The 19,370-nt window shown below is 41.5% G+C and overlaps 1 protein-coding gene across 1 annotated transcript in view; it reads right to left on the bottom strand.

The window, feature by feature from the left end:
* The window catches only part of LRBA (LPS responsive beige-like anchor protein), a 452,503-nt gene that overhangs the window by 207,198 nt on the left and 225,935 nt on the right, over positions 1-19,370 (bottom strand). The window contains 1 exon segment of the mRNA XM_048509137.1: positions 3,877-3,889. Within this exon segment, the coding sequence (XP_048365094.1) occupies positions 3,877-3,889 (13 nt within the window).

Below are 19,370 nucleotides of genomic sequence, written 5' to 3'. Positions count from 1 at the left end.
CTGCCCTACCCAAGCCAGGACTGTGCGTGTCAACCAGCCTCCTGGACAGCGGGATTCCCACTCTGGACAGTTCCGTTGTGGAATGGAAAGGGTTACCTTATACTAAAAACCAAGACAGCACCATATAATAATGTGAATTGAAAAGGGAAAGAGGGATTCCATTTGACCACCCCAAAAGAAGAAGAGGAGGAGGAGGAGGAGGAAAAGGAGGAGGAGGAGCTTGGATTTATATCCCCCTTTCTCTCCTGCAGGAGATTCAAAGGGGCTTACAACCTCCTTGCCCTTCACCCCTCACAACAAACACCCTGTGAGGTGGGTGGTGCTGAGAGAGCTCCGAAAATCTGTGACTATCCCAAGGTCACACAGCTGGTGTATGTGGGAGTGCACAGGCTAATCTGAATTCCCCAGATAAGCCTCCACAACTCAAGCTGCAGAGCTGGAAATCAAACCCAGTTCTTCCAGATCAGAGTGCACCTGCTCCTAGCCACTATACCACTGCTGCTCCCAAAAGGCTATGCTGGGGATCATTGGACCTGCATGGACATCTGTGTGTGTTGCGGACTGTGATGAGAAGGACAATTGCCACAGCAACGCGTGGCCGGGCCCCACTAGTTAAAGCTAATAATTGTGAGCATCAACACTGGCACAGGAATTTATTTATTTATTTATTATTTGATTTAATATACCGCCCTATCCCCAAAGGGCTGTGTTCTGTGGTTCGTTATAAGCTGTCTCCCATACTCCTACCCTAACCATAGTTAGGAGATCTGAAGTGTCATGTCTATTTCAAGTGTGGGAATAGGTTTCCCAGGCATATTACAGAAACTTATCTGAACTAAGTACTTAGGAACTTGACAGTGCCTTCCTAAGCAAAGTAACAGCCTTCTTAGCCAATTGATTTCAATATGGGTTTCCCATATCAAGCATCTTTACCAACATTAATCAACAGATGTTTGGTGGACTTTTCATAATAATTTATTAGTGAATTACAACAGCCCGGTGGGTTTTCCGGGCTGTGTGGCCATGGTCTGGTGGATCTTATTCCTAACTTTTCGCCTGCATCTGTGGCTGGCATCTTTAGAGGTGTATCACAGAGGGAAGTCTGTTACACACTGTTACTTACCTCTGTGATATACCTCTGAAGATGCCAGTCACAGATGCAGACGAAATGTTAGGAACAAGATCCACCAGACCATGGCCACACAGCCTGGAAAACTCACCACAACCAGTTGAATCTGGCCGTGAAAGCCTTTGACAATACAACAATAGAATTTTTCTCAAAGCATTGCCTACAGAACACAACGATCTCCTCAATAGACAGTTAACATATCATTAGCCTCCTCGTAGGTTCACAAGGCTCATTCTTGAAACTCAATATTTTCAGAAGTGAAACTAACAGTTTTGGTCAAGCCTATAGTACAAAGTTTGCTTTAGTGCAGGTCAAGCAAGAAACAGAGAGATACATGAGGTACTGTGCAGTTTCCGGGCTGTATGGCCGTGTTCTAGAAGCATTCTCTCCTGATGTTTCGCCTGCATCTGTGGCTGGCATCTTCAGAGGATCTGAATGCCAGCCACAGATGCAGGCGAAAAGTCAGGAGAGAATGCTGCTAGAACACGGCCATACAGTCCAGAAACTGCACAGCACCTCAGTGATTCCAGCCGTGAAAGCCTTTGACAATACAGAGAGTGTTTACATAAAACACTTACTGTGTTTCCCCGAAAATAAGACAGTGTCTTATATTAATTTTTGCTCCCAAAGATGCTCTATGTCTTATTTTTCCACTCCACAGCTGCATGCTCTGGTCGACGGGCATGCTTCCAAACAAAAACTTTGCTACGTCTTACTTTCAGGGGATGCTTTATATTTAGCACTTCAGCAAAACCTGTACTACATCTTATTTTCAGGGGATGTCTTATTTTTGGGGAAACAGGGTACATTCAATCTTTTAAAAAAATAGATTCACAATTAAGGTATTCAAGTGAGACCACTACATTTCTAATGCCTTGAATTCTCACTTAATTGCTTATTTATTTAGGACATTTCTATCCCACTCTTTGTCATTACGTTTCTTTAACCAATCTCGTACTTTATAGGATCAGACTGTAAATCATTTTATCATTCAAGGTTCTTTCTGATGCATTAACTAATTGTGTGTTTATGGAAGATTCAAAATGTTAAGCAACTTTAAATAGTGATTATTTTTTTAGCTACTCCAATACTGACAATCTGAGTGTATAACACAAATAGCTGCCAGGCTGAAAAGCCTTTTCCATGAGCGAGAAGGTAAAACCATACACATAAATTTTCAAACACAGAGAAAACCAGAAGAAACCTTCCAAGAATGCAGGCAATAACTGTGATGGATGTCTTCAGATTGCACTGGATTAACAGTCACTCGGGGCCATATTAGACATGATGGCATACCCAGGTTCGACAACACCATTTTAAAGCCTGATGAGGCAAACTTAAAAGGCTGTGAGGACCAGATTGGCCTGCAGCACAACAGGATAAGGCCCTCATATTCTCCTCTCTATACCCTTTCAAGTGGCAACATTTTGTTTCAGCAGCTGAAAAGGTGTGTACTTGGGGGCGGGGGGGGGGGGGGGGAGACAAGAGCACCTAATTCCCAGCATGCTGAGGACCAGCCTTTTTATTCAGCTTATTCAGCTTTAAATAGCCAGTAGGTCAGACTTGTGGCCCTAAGACAACCTAGAATTACAAATCATAGTAACTGTACTTATAATGTTATCATGGAGGAACCAGGTACATATTTCCAATATCAACAACATCAGTAGCAGCCTTCTATAAGTTTTAGGCCTCTCTGTCAGCTGGAACTGGAACCACATCAGAACTCAAATTACATTCAGATGACTCAACAATTAATAGGTTCATTTCCTATGTAAATTCAGGGCTGCAGTACCACAATGTGTGATATCACATTAAATAGATATTATATACCACTGCCTAGCATTTTGGCTCTATTTGATATTTATCCCATGTCTTTTAGGTTTATGCAAGAGGCATAGGAGTTAGAATTCAGCCAAAACCTTTTCTATATCCTCATGTATCATGTCTATTAAATTACACCAACCATATTTTGGTTGACATTCAGAAGAACCACATAATGTTGGTGAAACTGGAGTTCTCTTTGCAAAAACCAAGCTGACTCTTACTCAGCAAGGCTTGTTCTTCTATAGACTTCTATTCTTCTAGTTTAGAATTAATAATGCATTCACCAATTTAAGTGAAACACACAAGCTAACCAGCCTGCAATGTCTTGACTCCCTTCTGCATCCCTGTTATAAAAGCCAGCAATAAACTGGCTATTTTCCAATACTTCATCTGTGAGGGTAATTACAGTGAGAATTTTAATATTTTGTTAGATAAGCCATTTTGATTTTTTTTAAAGAACTCTTAGGTGTATACTATCCAAATTCATTGATTTGTTAATTTCTAATTTGTCATTTATCTCTAGAAGTATCTCTTGTCATCTCTACTTGACTCAGTTTTTTAGATTCCCTCTGCCTGTGCACGTACACACACACATACACGCACAAATTGCTGAAGACCAATACAAACAATTCACCATCACTGCAATCACTATATCTTCCTCCAGCATTTGCATAGTGATGAATATACCTCCCTAGTTGGTTTTCTGCTTATTGTTTGAATGTTTATAACAATACTAGAGGGGCCCGGCCATGCGTTGCTGTGGCTTATTGTGGTGAAATGGAAAAGGAACAGTAGCAGCAAATCAATTGCAGAGGCCAGCAGTACGTGCTCATGCAAATACGCAGCGTGATACTGTGTGATGTCATTGATGTGTGTGCCTGCATTCCTTGGGGGGGAGGGGAATGGAAAGGCACACCTCCCACACATCTAGGCTGGCTGGTCATGATCCTTTACCTGGGAGTAAATTTGGTTGGTGGCAATGGTTGTCGCTTCTGAGGAAACCCTCTGAGGGGCGCGATGCAGCCATTCAAAGTATGTCACGGTTGCTGCACCGAACTTACTCCTGAGTAATGCGTGCCTGGTTTTCTTAACTGTAACCGCAGTGTTCAGGGAATCTAGGGTGCCTGGCCCCTCCCTCCCGTCCCTTGCATGTCACCCCTCACTCTCTTCCCTCCCCTAGCATGCCACCCCTCCCCCTCCTTCCCTTCCCTTCCCTTTCCCTCCACTAGGGTGGGTGGGTCATATCAAGATGCTGGGCCCCCTGCCTCCTCTCTCTTGCATGCCACCCCTCATTGTCTCCCCTCTCTCACTTCTCTTCCCTTGCATGCCTCCCACTCCGTCCCTTTCCTCTCCCTCCTTCTCTTCCCTTGCATGCCACCCCTCCCTCTCCCTGGCTGTCTGAGTGAACATTCTAAGCAGCACGAACATTCTAAGGGTGACAGTTACACACAGGCAGCTGCATGTCCTTCACCATGGAGCGCCAGGAAAAAGGCGTTTTACCTGGGGCAGGTGTGAAATTTCAGGTATATGAACATCTAAAAACACTCTCGCCTGGCTGACTATAGTGGCTGGGAATTTTCAGAGGAATTGGCCCAGCAGTTACTGAGGTATACTGTCATCAACAAAAACACTGTTAGCTTTTTATATATATATATATAGATGTTCTTCAAAGGACCTGGCTCAGAGAACAGAACTGTCTAATTTAAACCTAATTTAAGGGACATACAAAGTGACTTCCTCAGTTGTTACAACACATTGAGATAGAAACACAAAAGAAACTGTTTTAATAGACTTAGATGGGGAACATAAGCAATAAACATATATTGCCCCAGCACAAGTACAATAGTAAATAACTCCTTGCATTTGCATGTATAAGGTGCAGCAGGTTTTTTAATTGCAAATGAACTCTAGATTATTGATAACTACATGAGGAATATTGTTCTCTCCTTCCTTATAGAATTACATCAAAACTAACACTCAAATTATATTTTACAGGCTTACAGATAGGTTTCTAATTAATTGGTTAACATTCTTTTTCTCCATAAAGTTCAACATTCTTAGACATCAAATAATATCAAATCTGTGGGAATTCAGATCACGCCACCCAGAAACAGACACAACACAGTTTGTTTCTTCTTATGCGTGGTTGACTGACCCGAGAAAGTAAATGAAACAAGTTTATTTCTGGAAAGTCCAGAATGGTTCAATATCCATTTGAAACCTCTAGACTGAGTTTACAAATTCCCACAGTCATAGAATCATAGAGTTGGAAGAGACCCCAAGGGCCATCAAGTCCAACCCCCTGTAATGAAGGAACACAAAATCAAAGCACTCCTGACAGATGGCCATCGAGCCTCTCTTTAAAAACCTCCAAAGAAGGAGACTCCACCACACTCCGAGATAGTGCATTCCATTGTCATGATTGCAAACAAGCTAGGATCCATTTTCTGTATTGTATAGTATCACATCTATCAGTTTGCTGATCAGATCATGAAAGTGTGGACTCTGTACTGTGAGAGCATGGCTTTCAGGGAACAAGTTTGTTCTGCTGATCTGTAGATAAACACAGAAGATGTTCAGAGATCCAAGAGTCTCTCTAAATATTAGGTGAGAGGGCTACAATATGTAAATGAAGTTCAAAGTAAGTATTAAGTTATCGTAGCTTTAGTATCTTTTATAAGGGCTCTTTAAACCTGAACTGGCTTCTGAAGATAAACGGATTTTAAGGTTTTACACACCTTAAGGACAAAGTGCAACAACGACAAAAACACCTGAGAAAACCAAGTTTTGGAGAACCCAATTTAAAGTTTCATTAACTGTGGAAGGACAGTGTTTTATCCTTAAGGTATGTGAAAACTAGAGAAAAAAAAATCTGTTGGGAGCCAAAATGGGTTAAGAGCCCATAAGGATTCTTTAAATAAATAATGATCTGAGGAGGCAGTGTATAACAAAGAAAATGATACTGGGTTCTTAGAGAATAGCTTTAAAAAATCATCCCAGTGTATGGTAGTTAGAAGTCTATGCTGAAGCTCATTGAGAAAGAACTGAAAATAAAACAATCTGAAGTTTCGTATGAATCTATGGTGTAGCTCAATTTTGAGTGCTGAGGATAGGACTGGTTGAACTGACCCCAAATAAATGTAAAACTGTTAGAAAATACCCCAAATGGTGAAGAGGCTGGAGTTCCTTCCCTGTGAGAAAAGGATAATGAGGGTGGGGCTTTAATTTTAGGGGTGAAATGGCGAATGGGGCATAATGTAGGTATATACAATGGTACAGAGAAATGGGTAGAGAACTTTCTCACCTTCTCCCATAATAGTAAACGTTGAAGCACACAATTGAAGTTTATGGACAGTAGGTTTAAGAAAGAGAAAAAAATATTGCTTCATACAACCCAATTAACTTCTGGAACTTATTGTCACTGACAGTAGTAATGCTCACTGGCTTACAGCACTCTAAAGGGGCATTAGGCAATTAATGGAGGATAAATCTATCCATTAATAGCTAACAGCCTGGAACCAGAATGTTCAATAGGATTGCCAACACTGGATTGGGAAATTCATGGAAATTTGGGGGTGGAAAATGGGAAGGGGGAGGTATATTGCCATACATTTCACCTCTAAAGCAGCTATTTTGTGCAGGTTAACAGATCTCTGTAGTCTGATGAGCCTTTGTAATTCTGGAAGATATCCAGACCTCACCTGGACGTTGGCAACCATAATAGTTCAAAGGCATTTTACCTTTGAGGACAGGCTCCAGGAAGGCAGCAGTGTGAGGTACTGGCCTCTGTACTTTGCTTTTAGGCCTTACAGGGCATGTGGCTAGCTTACTGCGGAAAATAAGTTGCTGATCTAATTCAGCATGGCTTGCCTTGCATAAAGGACTATAAACTTGGGTGAAAATATTATACCGGTAGATCATGTTTGCCTATGTTAAAACCTCAGAAGGAACCCTGTCTTCCTTCCTTAAAAGCAGCATTGATAATTCAAATTATCAGTTACGTTATGCTTTTCAATTGCCTCAATCAGAACATGATTTCTGGTCTCATGGAGACCTTTCAAAGAAAAAACCCTATTAATTGAATTTGATGTCCAGCTCTCAAACTACTTGAGAACAATTAAGCTTCTTTAAAAATTATCTGCTAGGAAGCAATATTGGGTAAAGAGACAATAAACTAAGCACATAAGGAAAACAATCAATACCGCATGGGTGTCACATTTTATTCCTCTTCCTTTGCACATTATGGACCTTTCTTTCACTACAATCAAGTGCAGATATGAACAACAGAAGTCATTTATATCTAACTATTGCTTCCACAGATACTGATCGAAGACAGAGAACTGAATTAAAATCATGTTACAACAAAAGCAAAAATAAGCAACATTTTATAATAAGTTAAATGAGGTTTATGATTCCTATGTTTCTTCGAATCAACTGAGTGTCTATTAGGTCATAACCTTCTTGGATTCTAGAGCTATGCCTTCAGTAGTTTCCCTACCACCACCTGGAAAAATTGATTTCAGGCCATTTAATATGGCACCCCTTGAATGTGGCTTTTTGTGTGCGTGTGACAAGGGCTCACCTCCTATTCCTTAGCTCTGTTTGGTAGTGCAGTCTTGAAGTGGTTTGATTCATGGGAGAAAATATCCCAGAAAGTCTCTCAGAAAGAAAGAACTAATTTTTATGCTTTACAGACACCAAAATCTATTAGTATCCAAGACATATCCAAGGTGAAACTACAGAATATAGACACACAAATTTTAAAAGTGCTATTTCAACATGCAGTCTTCTGACATCTCCCCAGTTCACCTAAGAGATGGGGTCAGAGATGGGGGTCAGCCCTACCTGTCTGACTTGACAAAAGAACGACAAAGGTATTCAGGAGGTACTGAACCTTACTATTTCAAGGATTACTCAGTGACCGTTTTTGGCCAATCAGAAAGTGGGGGGTCCATTCAAAACTCCCACCAATGAGGCTCTGAACGGCAACCCTTTTTTTTTGTATGTTTCATCCATGGCACAAAAGTGATGCAATGTGCAAAACTATAGTGTAGACTGCAAAGAAGAGGGAATAGGTACCAGATTGAGGGAACTTCTCATTACCTTCTTCAATGGAATAATTGAGCAGTCACTAGTACTGACACCAGATGGGTCAAATGTATGTTGATTTTCTTTTCTGCACACATCCCAACCTGGGACATTAATGCTCTGTACCCCACCTTTATGTAGTTCAAAAACGTCATGGTTCAATTGAAAACTCAAAACTGCAAGGACAGTTCCTTGCTAAAACATAGGAAACTTTCCATAACCATTTCAACTCCTATATCAGAAAATCTTCTTTAAATTTGGAAGAAGGGAGGCTATTTTGGCTATCAGCATCTTCCTCAATTAATGATCTCATCCTAATTCCAATGAAAAGACAGTTCATATTGTTCAGAAATTAGTGCCTAGTTTCTCTTCCAATTTGCAAACTAGTTATATCCATGTGAGAAGAATGGTCACAAAGAGCATCAATCAGTAGAATCATATATATTGATGTCGCTTGACAGAGCCTGAACTCCAACCAGGACTGAGGCAAAGGTTCGACTTTTCAGTGTTGAGAAGATGGGGAAGAGGCCACAGTGATAGCTGAGAACTACTGCCTGTCATCCATTCATGTTGCCTCAACTGTTAGGTATTCAGGAGGTACTGCACAATTGGTCATCAATATATTTCTGAAAGTAATACCTGCCTTGAAAGAAATCTACATATTAGAATGACTTGGTCAACTAATAAAACACTTGTACAGCATATACAGTAGAGATAAGAGGAGACAGGGAAGAGGAAACAGGAAGAGGAAAAAGGGAAGAGGAAAAAGGGAAGTGAACAAGGATGAAAAACAAGCTCTATTTGTGTATTTGTAGTGATATTTAAGTTCAGTTGTTATTTCTGCATCTTTCACAAAGACAAAGTAATATTAAGATACAATCTTCATTCCTAAAATTTTCTCTATTCTTCGCAGGATATAGAATATGTGGCCCAATCCTATTGGGGAGGGCTGAACTGCATCATGGAGGAAGTATGGGGCTCTGTCAATGCATTTGCCCCCTCTGCCACCACAAAGGGCACACCTGCTGGTGGATGGGGCAAATGTACTGATAGGTGGCCTTCCTTCAGCTTCATAGCAGTGAAACCCAGAAGTCTGGCCCGCTGTGGAAGAGCACTGGCATCCAATTGGACAGGGAGGCTGAATTTTGCAGACAATTGTGCTGTGGTTCAGCGGACAGTTGTGCTGTGGTTCAGGGCTCGGACTTACACCATCCTTTTTGGTGACGTAAGTCCATTAAGCCCTATGGAGGGCTTTCCGGTGGCAGATTTTTTTTGGGGGGGGGGGAGTTTTGCCTCCCTGCACCTCCGGAAAGTTCTCTGGAGGCGGTGTGGTACCGCTGCATTAGCACTGTCTCTGGCCACTTCCAGTTGAGGATTGGGCTGCCCATATTTTAAATTGTTTACCTTCATCCTAGAGAAAGAGAATGTCATGAATCTGAACCATTATTCATCAATCATCATATTTGCTTCACCATATTAATTTGAAATATGAACTCTTAATATCTCCATAGGCATAGTATGCCCACCGTGGACACCGTAATATTAACATGCCACAGTAAATATAAGTGACAAAATTATATGTATAAAATTGGATATTTTTGCTGCAGTATTTTCAAGCTGTATATTTTAAACACCATGCACCATTAAAATACACAATTGAAATATCAACCAAGAAACTATAGCTTTACATTAAAGGAATGGTTTTCATCTAGACTGGCACCCAATTTATAGGGAATAATGTTGGTGGACTTAAAATGAAATACATGTGTGAATCTGTAAGAGTAAGCAACAAATCACAGCAACAAACGGCTAAGGATTATTACACCAGTGCTTTTCATAATACAGTCCAGCTTCTAGAATTAATTCTTGCAACTTTGCATGACTTCTTCTCCCCTTTTAAACAAACTAACCCAATTAAATTGTTTAGCATGCACACATATTGATTAAAATAATTGCAGTAGGGCAATTTTTTAAAAATCCAAGAACTATTAATGTAACCAAGAAGAGAAACATGAATGATGAACATCAATAGAATTATTTCACATCGGTTCCCTGACTATGTTTTATTCTTTATGCTGCCCAGAAATTTTCATTTGCACTCCTGCCAAGAGGAAAGAGAGTGCACGAGCCCAGCAACAAGTTGCACTTGCATTCATCATGAATAAACCTCTGCTTGTCATGGTGTCTCAATGCAGCTATTATGGGTTAGATCCATTCAGCTTTTTCACGCAATCTCACCTTTGTTCTCCTTAAAATAGACTGTGCATCATATTATTTTTATGCATACAGATTTCATAACCCCCAGCACAGCCTGCATAATGAAACAAACGGGACCAACCCTACCTTTTTTTTTTTAACCAATGGAGAGTTAAACCCTGAAATCCTTTAGGTTCACATCACAACTACCAGTAATGCTGTTTTTGTGTGTCCATATGACTAGACAAGTGGTCATTGATTCAAGGGGGTATGCGATAATGATTTACATGACTAAAGATTCATGGTTAGATTAATAAAAGAACTCACAATTGAAAACTATTAATTTGCTAGTGCTGATCAAAACTTTCCTTTGCTTCTGAACATTAGCAACAGGCACTACAAGCCTTTTAAAAGCCCCTCAGTCAAACCCTCATGCAGAAATTCTGGTCTGATAGGGACAAAAATCTTCTTAGGTTCTACTGAGATGATCCACCCCCCTCCCCACCCTCCTTTCCCAAGAGTACCCAAGAGGTGGTGGGGAATCCGATTGTGGGAGTGGGAGGCTGTACAGGCTTCCCACTCTACAGGGTGGGCTTCCACCACTCAAATACAGTTATCCCTTCCACATTGTGACCTTCCTCATCGCAGTTTAGATATATTGCAGGTTGGCGCTATAAATTAAATGGGATTTTTAGGGAGTTTTGTGGAAGTCACAGACAACACATGAAGGCCAGCAGACAACACAGGAAATGTTCAGAAACTCGTAAATGCTTAAAATATATGTATAGTATTGCATAATATCAACATTTTTTACATTTTAATACCATAAATATGCACAATTTCTTTTTTTAAAGTTAAAATAAAAGAAATATTTTTTAAAAAATCAGACTTATTCTCTGGCACAAAGGAAGGGCCAAAAGATTTTACGCGGATTTTCAGATCGTGGGGGGTGTTGTGCCCCTAACCCCAGTGTTGTGGAAGGGATAACTGTAATGCCGTTCCCTCTCTATCAAGGTTCTGAAGAGCTGATAGAGGCAACTGTGTGTGTGTGTGTTAGCAGCCACATACACCTCTCCTCCCCTAGCCTGCTAACTCTAGCCCCATCAGAGTTTTGGCTTATATGTGGATGAATGCCCAGGGCTTTGGATAAGAATCTTTGGTCACAGTCTGAGATCCTTTAAATAAGAAAAAAAATCTTTATTTACTAACAAACTCTATCAAAACATTAGCAGGAATATTACACAAACTAAGCAAAAGAAACAAATTTAGAAGCTAACTAAGTTGTAAAAGTTACTCATTTTACCTTGACATTCCATTTTAAGGAAGGGACCCAAGCAAAGCTGGAGCAGTGACATAGAGGTTTGTCAAAGTACAATTCATTTCATTTATTCCTGAACCTTTCACAGAGTGTGTTAAACCTTTAACTTTTTCTCTCCCTGAAGGGAAGGTTTCTCCCTGAATTATTCTGGAGTTGGTTTTGAGTTTCCACATATGCTGTCCTGCACCTTTCCCCAATCATAACAAGGCATATGTCCTCAACTTTTATGGTCCTATCTCAGGCCTTGCTGGCAGATCTGGGTGTATTGGAAGAGGAAGTTTTTCCTGCCTTCTGATACTGATCACATCCCTTGAATCACCAGATCCCAAAGATAAGTTTGACAACACAGCTGCCAAAATATGCTCAGGGAGGCACTACTAAAGGGGAGTGTCAATTTCTAAAGTCAACATGATTGGAAAATGAAGCAGTTGAACAATCTGGTCCTGAAAGGATAGAAGCCTCTCCGTGAATCATATTCGAAGGATAACATCCTAACACAACATTAACTAGAGTTATTAGGACCATCTGCATCTGTGGCAGGGCAAGGCTGTCCTAATGACATATCTTCTTCATATGTTCTTTTGACAGAAATATTATTCTCCTTTATGTATCTATGATTATTAACAAAGTCTATCTTCTGCGCTTCTGCTTTAAAAAAAACCCTTTATACTACTTCACAGAACAAGGGAAGTTATTATTACTCCTCTTCCAACATCCTGCTTTCCATGTCTCTGCCTGTAGAAGTATGGCAAGTGATAGACTCTTCAGCCTACCTAAAAATAGATTCCCTTTTTAAAAAACTGAATCCTCTGCCAGTCAACAAGCCGTTTTCACAGTGATTTAAGTGGTAGCATCCTGCTCATGGTAGCAGACCACTGAAGAAAATACTCCATTCACCATAAACAACTAGGGGTTCCAAGCTCAGCAGCTGAATGTTACTGTTTGGTAGGAGAGGAGGAGGTATGGTTCTCATCATTTATGAAGGTCAATAGGTAATGGCTGGTCACATATTGATATATCACATACCAAATGTGGACATTAACATAACTGCTCAGTTCTAGCTGATACTGGGCCTCAGGAAAAAAAAAAAAACATACCACCCCACGCACCCAGGAATGAATGCTAGGAAGCTCAGCAACTGGATGTTACTGCTTAAGGGGTGAAGTCTGGAAGGGCCACTGGTGGAAAATAGGTATGAAAGAGGCAGGTGTCACATTCCTTGGCTGTTCCAGTCACTCTTAATGCTTCTCTCATAAACCTGTCACGCTGAAGATAATGTTCACCAGATAATGAATCCTGGATGCTCTGATTGATTGATTGATTGATTGATTGATTGATTGATTGATTGATTGATTGATTGGATTTATAGGCCACCTCATCCCCGAAGGGCTCGAGGCGGCTCACAATTAACATTAAGAGGGCAACTGATGTCTGAAAATGGAAGGAACAACATGTCTGTAGGTACAGGTTAGGCACCAGGATCTTGTCAACGGTCCAGCAGCCTAAGACCCCCAAACATATGACAAATTTTGGAAGCATTTGTCAGTACAGTTGCATTGCAGAAATCTTCTGCATGAAAGACAGCGTGAAATATTCTGATAGACTTCTGAAAAATCATTTGACACCAGAACTCCACTACAGCAGACCACGATAGCAGAGGAAGGTGGGGGGGGGGGTGCATGGAGGGCTTTCTCTGCGATAGCCCCCACTTTATCGAATGCCCTCCCATTAGAGGTCTGACAGGCACTGGCGTTATACATCTTTTAGCACCTGGTTAAGATCATCATTTTCCTCCAGGAATTTGATTAATTGATGCCATCTACCTTCAGACATTGGCTTTCTTAGAACTTGCCCTCAAACTGCACTGGGGTGGGGTGGGGGATAGGGAGGAATGCACTTTTGGGTATTGGGTCATTGTTTTTAGGTATTTTTGCGGAGTTTTTATCTGGCATATGATGTTTTTATTGAAATACTGGATGTATTTTTAGACTGTGTAACCTGCCCTGGGATGTATTTGAAGGGTGGGTACAAATCCACTAAATTAAATAAATAAATGTATATGCAGTATAGAGTTTCCATTTGAAGAGTGGTTTCTGTATTTTACCATTAAGCTACTTTATATCTAAGACAGGTCTGACAACTATATTCTTCTGAGACATTATAAAAAGAACTGAGCCATACACTGGACCAAATCTGATCCTGAGGAACAAGTTTTATTGCGGCAAAGCCCAATAGATTTTCTTTATACAAGAGAATTGGCTGGTGATTGGAAGGATCTATGACTCCCAGAAAAGACAAAACTTGTTTACAGACATCCTGTGAACATCCAGGGAATTCAGCATGGATATTATTCTCTAGAACCATAAGGATGCTAAACTTTTCCAAAGATGCCTTAAACCTTACTGCTGACAAAAGCAATATGTCTGTTTATGTCTCTTTTCCTTTTCCTTTTTAAAATGAGAAAAGTCTTATTTGTTTTTTTCCTTCCCAAGCAGAATACAATGTATTTATAAAATCACAGAAGAGCTTGGTGCCTGTAAGGAGAATATCAGTCAGACTGAGACCCCAACTACGGGGCCAGTAGTTCTACAGGAAACACAGCTGGTAGCCATAGCCTTTGCAAAGAACTGCTTAGTATCTAAAGAAAAATCTGCCAAGAAGGCTGCCATCAAGGATATCTTGTGGAGATTACCTTTCACCTTTTTAGTGAGGTTCAAGGCTGATGAAGCCAAACTATCTACCCATGGGTATACAGCTCTAGAAAGTAAGGAATTCATTACTGGAGCCTACTGTGCAGAAGAAGAGGCCTCAATTCCCCTCTTTAAAAAGTGCATTTCAATGCACTTATTACAGGAATCTCTAGGGAAGCTATTGTCATCTGCAAGTAACTGCAGATGAGGAATTTAAAGCAGTCACAAGGGGACATCTTAAACTTTTCCATGGTATCTTGAGATTGTGTGTACAGTTCAGAATTCAAATGCTGAAGTTTTCCAAATCAGGGTTAACCGTCCACTTAAACTACTTTAGCAAGGGAGCTACGAATAATCAGGCATAGTTTTCCACCCTTGTGTTAATTACCAAAGCCTTTTTTCTTAGCATTCTCACAGGCCCTAGGGTCCCAGATAGATTAGGCATTCCTCTCAGGAAAAAAACAAGCCCAGGTAGAAAACTCCTCCTTCAAGGACTTTCTTTCCACATCTGAAAAGAGAGTCCCAGAAGGGGCACTCACTCCCCCTTCTCCCATGTGTGATTGTTTTGTTCCATTGCCACCTGACCTTTCCTACATTTCTGAGAAAAAAAGTTGGGTGACAGCGGGAGATGCTTTAGCAGACCATATGGATCATAAGTACTGTTCTAAGCCATGGATTAAAGGACGGAGATAAAATATAGCAGGTTGAAGTTGAAATGTAACAGGGCAGAAACAACAAACAGAAAAACAAAGTGGGAAACCAGCAATGACTTGCGGAGCATCTAATTTCCCCTTCCCTCACTATTTTGTCTTTCCCTGAAAGCCCCTCTCTCTTCTTCGGTTTTCTTTCCTTCTTCCAACCTCTCAGCCAATCCAAGGCTGATTATACACTGGTGCTCTGCCCCATGCTTAAGTGAGATTCTTTTTGGGGCAGACCTTCTGTTACAGACACCTTTTCACCCCTCTCATCCACACTGTGTGGCAGATCCCATAATCTCTGGTGTTTGTGAGAGTGGGCAAAGAGCTATTTTCCCCCCTGCTTCGTGGGAAGATGGAACAAATGGCCCTGCCTTATTCTTTGCTTCAGGCTTTTTTTGCTCCCCCCCCCCCCCCCACTTTCCCTGCTCTACTTTCGCATTCCCCAATGATCAGGAGAGCTTTTAAAAACTTCATGCAGTTCAACTAAATTAATAAATTAGTATTAGTAACAAGCCTTTATTGGCATAAAATAAACATACAAAATAAGCATACAAAATTTGCCCATTATTGCTCACAGTTATAGACACTGGTACTAAAATATATACATGGTCCTTCTGTAACTATAGGACATTCCTTCAGCTAAGATGACTCACTTAAACGTCATCGGATACTGACAGAAGCTAGAAAAATTACTGCTGGCTATATGTGGTCATACTACATAGACACTGATTGGTATACATCTAGACTTACGTCTATTATCTTTAGCAGAAATTTTGCTACATTCTCGCACACTGTGGGATCCATGTTGTTCAAAAGCATAGGTATCTTAAGAGCATCGGTTAGATTGTTATACAGAAATGGGATAAGTGCAGATTGCGACATTCTGATTTTTGCAAACCTTACACAATGAAAGAGGGTATGATCGAGTGTCTCCACCTGACCCATATTGCATGGACATAGCCTCCTCTGTTTATCAATTTGTTGATATCTGCCATAGAGCAGCGTAGAAGGCATTAGATTGAATCTGGCCAGTGTTAAGGCTCTTCTTAATTTAGGGTTGGTGATCCAATGTAAATAATTGGCCATGTGTCCTTGTTCAATTGGAATAAGCAGGGTCAGGGGGGGAACACGTTTTCCTCGCAGCCGTTATCATATCCCGATACTCTTGTTCTAATAGCTTAGTTTTCAAGCAGCTATATGCTTCTGATAGGGAAAGAGGGACTAACGACTCTAATGAAAAGCCAAAAGCGTTGATTTTTCCCTCAACTAGTTTCAGCCACCTAGAATTTGCATAGTCGGAAAGCATGAGGTGTAGCAAACTGGAGTGATCCTGCAAATAGTGGATACGTAGCCAGTATCTGACAGCTCTCAGCCAGGCCATTGTGGCATATAATATTTGCACGAGTTCTAAACATAGGTCTGCATATGAAGCACAATTAATAAATTAAATATCCTATCCAATCCAACTTCAAGCATTTGTACTATATTGGATCTATCAAAATCATGACAGATCTAATACAGGAATATTGAAATACTAAGAAATATTGAAATAACAAGCCTCTCTCTACTCCCACCGTGGCAGCAGCAGGAAATATGTGTGTGTGTGCGCGTGCGCGTTCAGAAGAGTGGAGAGAGAATATCATTTCTAGGACATGGTCCCCTTCTTCAGCAGAGTGTGTCCAAGGAATTGCTTTGCTTCTTTCACTCGTGTGTGTGTGTATTTTTGTAAAGGAGCAACAATCCTTATACATAATTCGCTAAGGGTTGGAATGTCCAATGGTAAACCCCCAACCAATGGGCACCCCCACTTGCTGCATGGCTTGCCTGTGTGTAAACAGAGAAACATGCGGAAAACACACTATATCCCACTGTGCAGTGAAGAGCCCCAAGGTAAGCATTCCATGCATAATGGGAATAAGTTTATCTGAATCCCTGTTGTCAGTTTTCCCTCCTTTCTCCCTGGTAAACCCAAGAAAACTATGGTTATGTGGTGCCAGCTGCTAGGCTGGGCCCAAGGTGAGCTCTGAGAAACTTCACAGGACTTCTGGGGGACACGCATTTCCTCTATATCCCTTTCCCCACACTATTTTCTCTTTCCTATCTCTTGGCAACCCTCATATTTTCACATTTCCTTGCGTCCTTCCTACACACCTACATTTTATTTGCCCCTCCAATCTTAGCTGTATTTATTATTTCGTTTATACATCAAATTCTCCACAAAATTCTCCTTTCCTCCATTTTATACTTCCAACAACAACACGAAAATGTGTAACTTGCCCAAAGACATTCCATAGCAAGAGTGGTGATGCCACACTGGCTTTCATGAAAGGACTGCTGTTCAATAATAGCAAGCAGATATGCAAATCACATATTAGCTCCTGGCCCTGGCCCAGTTGAGTCCTCCCTCAAAGGGCAAAACAACCCTGAAAAGTGGCCAGCACTGACCACTACCACCCTGCCTTTTACTGACAGAAACCTGTGCAGGCTGTGGAATTGCCGAACAATGGACACTGAGGACATTGTTTTTAAAGCTACTGACAATGTTTCTTTTATTTGGGTGAGATTTAACCTTTCCCCCTTTTTTCAGATTTCAGATTTTTCTGCAAACCTGGGACATTTTTCAGGTTTTCAGAAAGATCTATCATGTCTGTCATGAGCCAGTCCCTGGACACTGAGGACACTGATGTATAGCCTGAAGATGCTAAGGAGCCAGAGCTGGTTCCTCACAAGGAAATGCAGGCAGCTCCAAGCCCTTCCCTGCAAGTCAAGGCAGAGTCTGATTCCATGCAGCTGGAAGAGCCATCAGGAATCTCAGAAGAGCTAAGTAACGAGCCAGCTGCGTAAAGGAGGCAAAACCAGAGGCTACAGTTCTGGAATAAAAGAAGTACTTGCATTACTGCTAGGTAGCCCAGAAGACTCTGAGAAATGGAGGGGTTTGCATCTGAGGAGGACTGAATCCTTGCAGGATTCTAGCCTCATTAGCCAGAATCTCCTATATAAATCCTGTCTTGGCCATTGCTCTACCTGGGAGCAATGAGTGTACTTCCTGATAAGCTCCACATGCCTCTGACATCAAGCTTTCAGCCTGCCAGCCTCACCTCTTGTCTGTGCCTTGACTCTAAGCTGCTTTGACCTCACCTTTCCCTGCTGCCTGCCCTAACTCTGGACAGTTCGGACCATCCCTTTGCTTGCTGTCTGGACTGACTCTGGACTATTTTGGATTACACCTTTGCCTGCTCTGACTCCAGACTGTTTTGACTACGCCTTGCTTGCTGCCTGCCTGGTCTCTGGTATGTCTGGCCACAGCCTAGCTAGTACCTGCCAGTAGCACACTATCCATGGATTAGGCTGTATTGAGAAATGAAGATGGAAGTTGGGGCCTTTGGAACTCATCGGGGCAGAAACAATCACAGACAATGCTTTTTAACAATCAAGGGAATTTAAACCCCACCCCCCCACCCCCCGATTTTTAATGCAAACTTAGTGGGTTCCCCAAGTTTGCAGAAACATCTGTTGGGGTGTGAGTGTGCTCCCCATCTGCAGATTTAGGTAACTGGAGGCAAAGAACATCATATGGGAATTAGACATATTGAAATATTTTGTGACTAATCCAATTTTAACTTAGAAGGGAAAGGGAAAGAAATGAAGAAGCAATAGCTAGTATTTAATGAATAGCAGTTACTTCTCAAAGGGGCCCCTCAAAAATCTTATTGATTGCTAAATTTTGTAAATAGAGACCCATAAGACTTGTTGGGGGCGGGCGGGCGGAATCCCATCCTTTTATATTGCTGCTCCTGTACTCCCTCTAGCAGCCCCCTCCCTCTCTCTTTGCTTTTGCCTCACTTGCTTCTCCTGCAGACACTTTCCTCCCCTTTTTCACCCTCACTGATTCTTTCATTTTCTTGCTTCTCCTTCCACCACTTTCACTTCCTCCTGGTCTCACAGTTACATGGCCTCTCTCAACTTTCCTATCACCCTGCATGCCTGTCCAGCTGCTTCGTCACTAGCCTACCTATTCTCCAGCATAATTATATGCTCGCCGGCCTACCCATCCATCACCCCATTTCCTCGTCACCGCGTTGCCAACATGCCTCAGTACCACTATATTGCTTGTATGACTTGTGTGGTAACAGCAGCTCCTTCTCCTCCCTTTTCCTTGCAACCTGCCCTACATGACTTCAGTGCCTTCCAACCACTTTGGTCTTTTCTGCCCAACCAAAAGAAAACGTCCTGACAACATCTTAAACAAGGTCGTCTCCTAATTTTTTATCCGCAGAGCACAGTAAAAAAATTAAGTGTTTGAGGAGATGCCCCCCCAGATGCTATTTTTCCTGCCCAACTTAAATCTTGTTACTTTCATTTTCCCCCACCAGCGATTTGACACTTGCCTGCTCCATTAAGCCTGCCATTTTATGAAAGTCTCCTGG

This window comes from Sphaerodactylus townsendi, linkage group LG10 (genome assembly GCF_021028975.2).
Source record: "Sphaerodactylus townsendi isolate TG3544 linkage group LG10, MPM_Stown_v2.3, whole genome shotgun sequence".
Classification (NCBI taxonomy): Eukaryota; Metazoa; Chordata; class Lepidosauria; order Squamata; family Sphaerodactylidae; genus Sphaerodactylus; species Sphaerodactylus townsendi.
The sequence above is the reverse complement of the archived record's forward strand: the minus strand, read 5'-3'. Positions and strand labels throughout refer to the sequence as shown.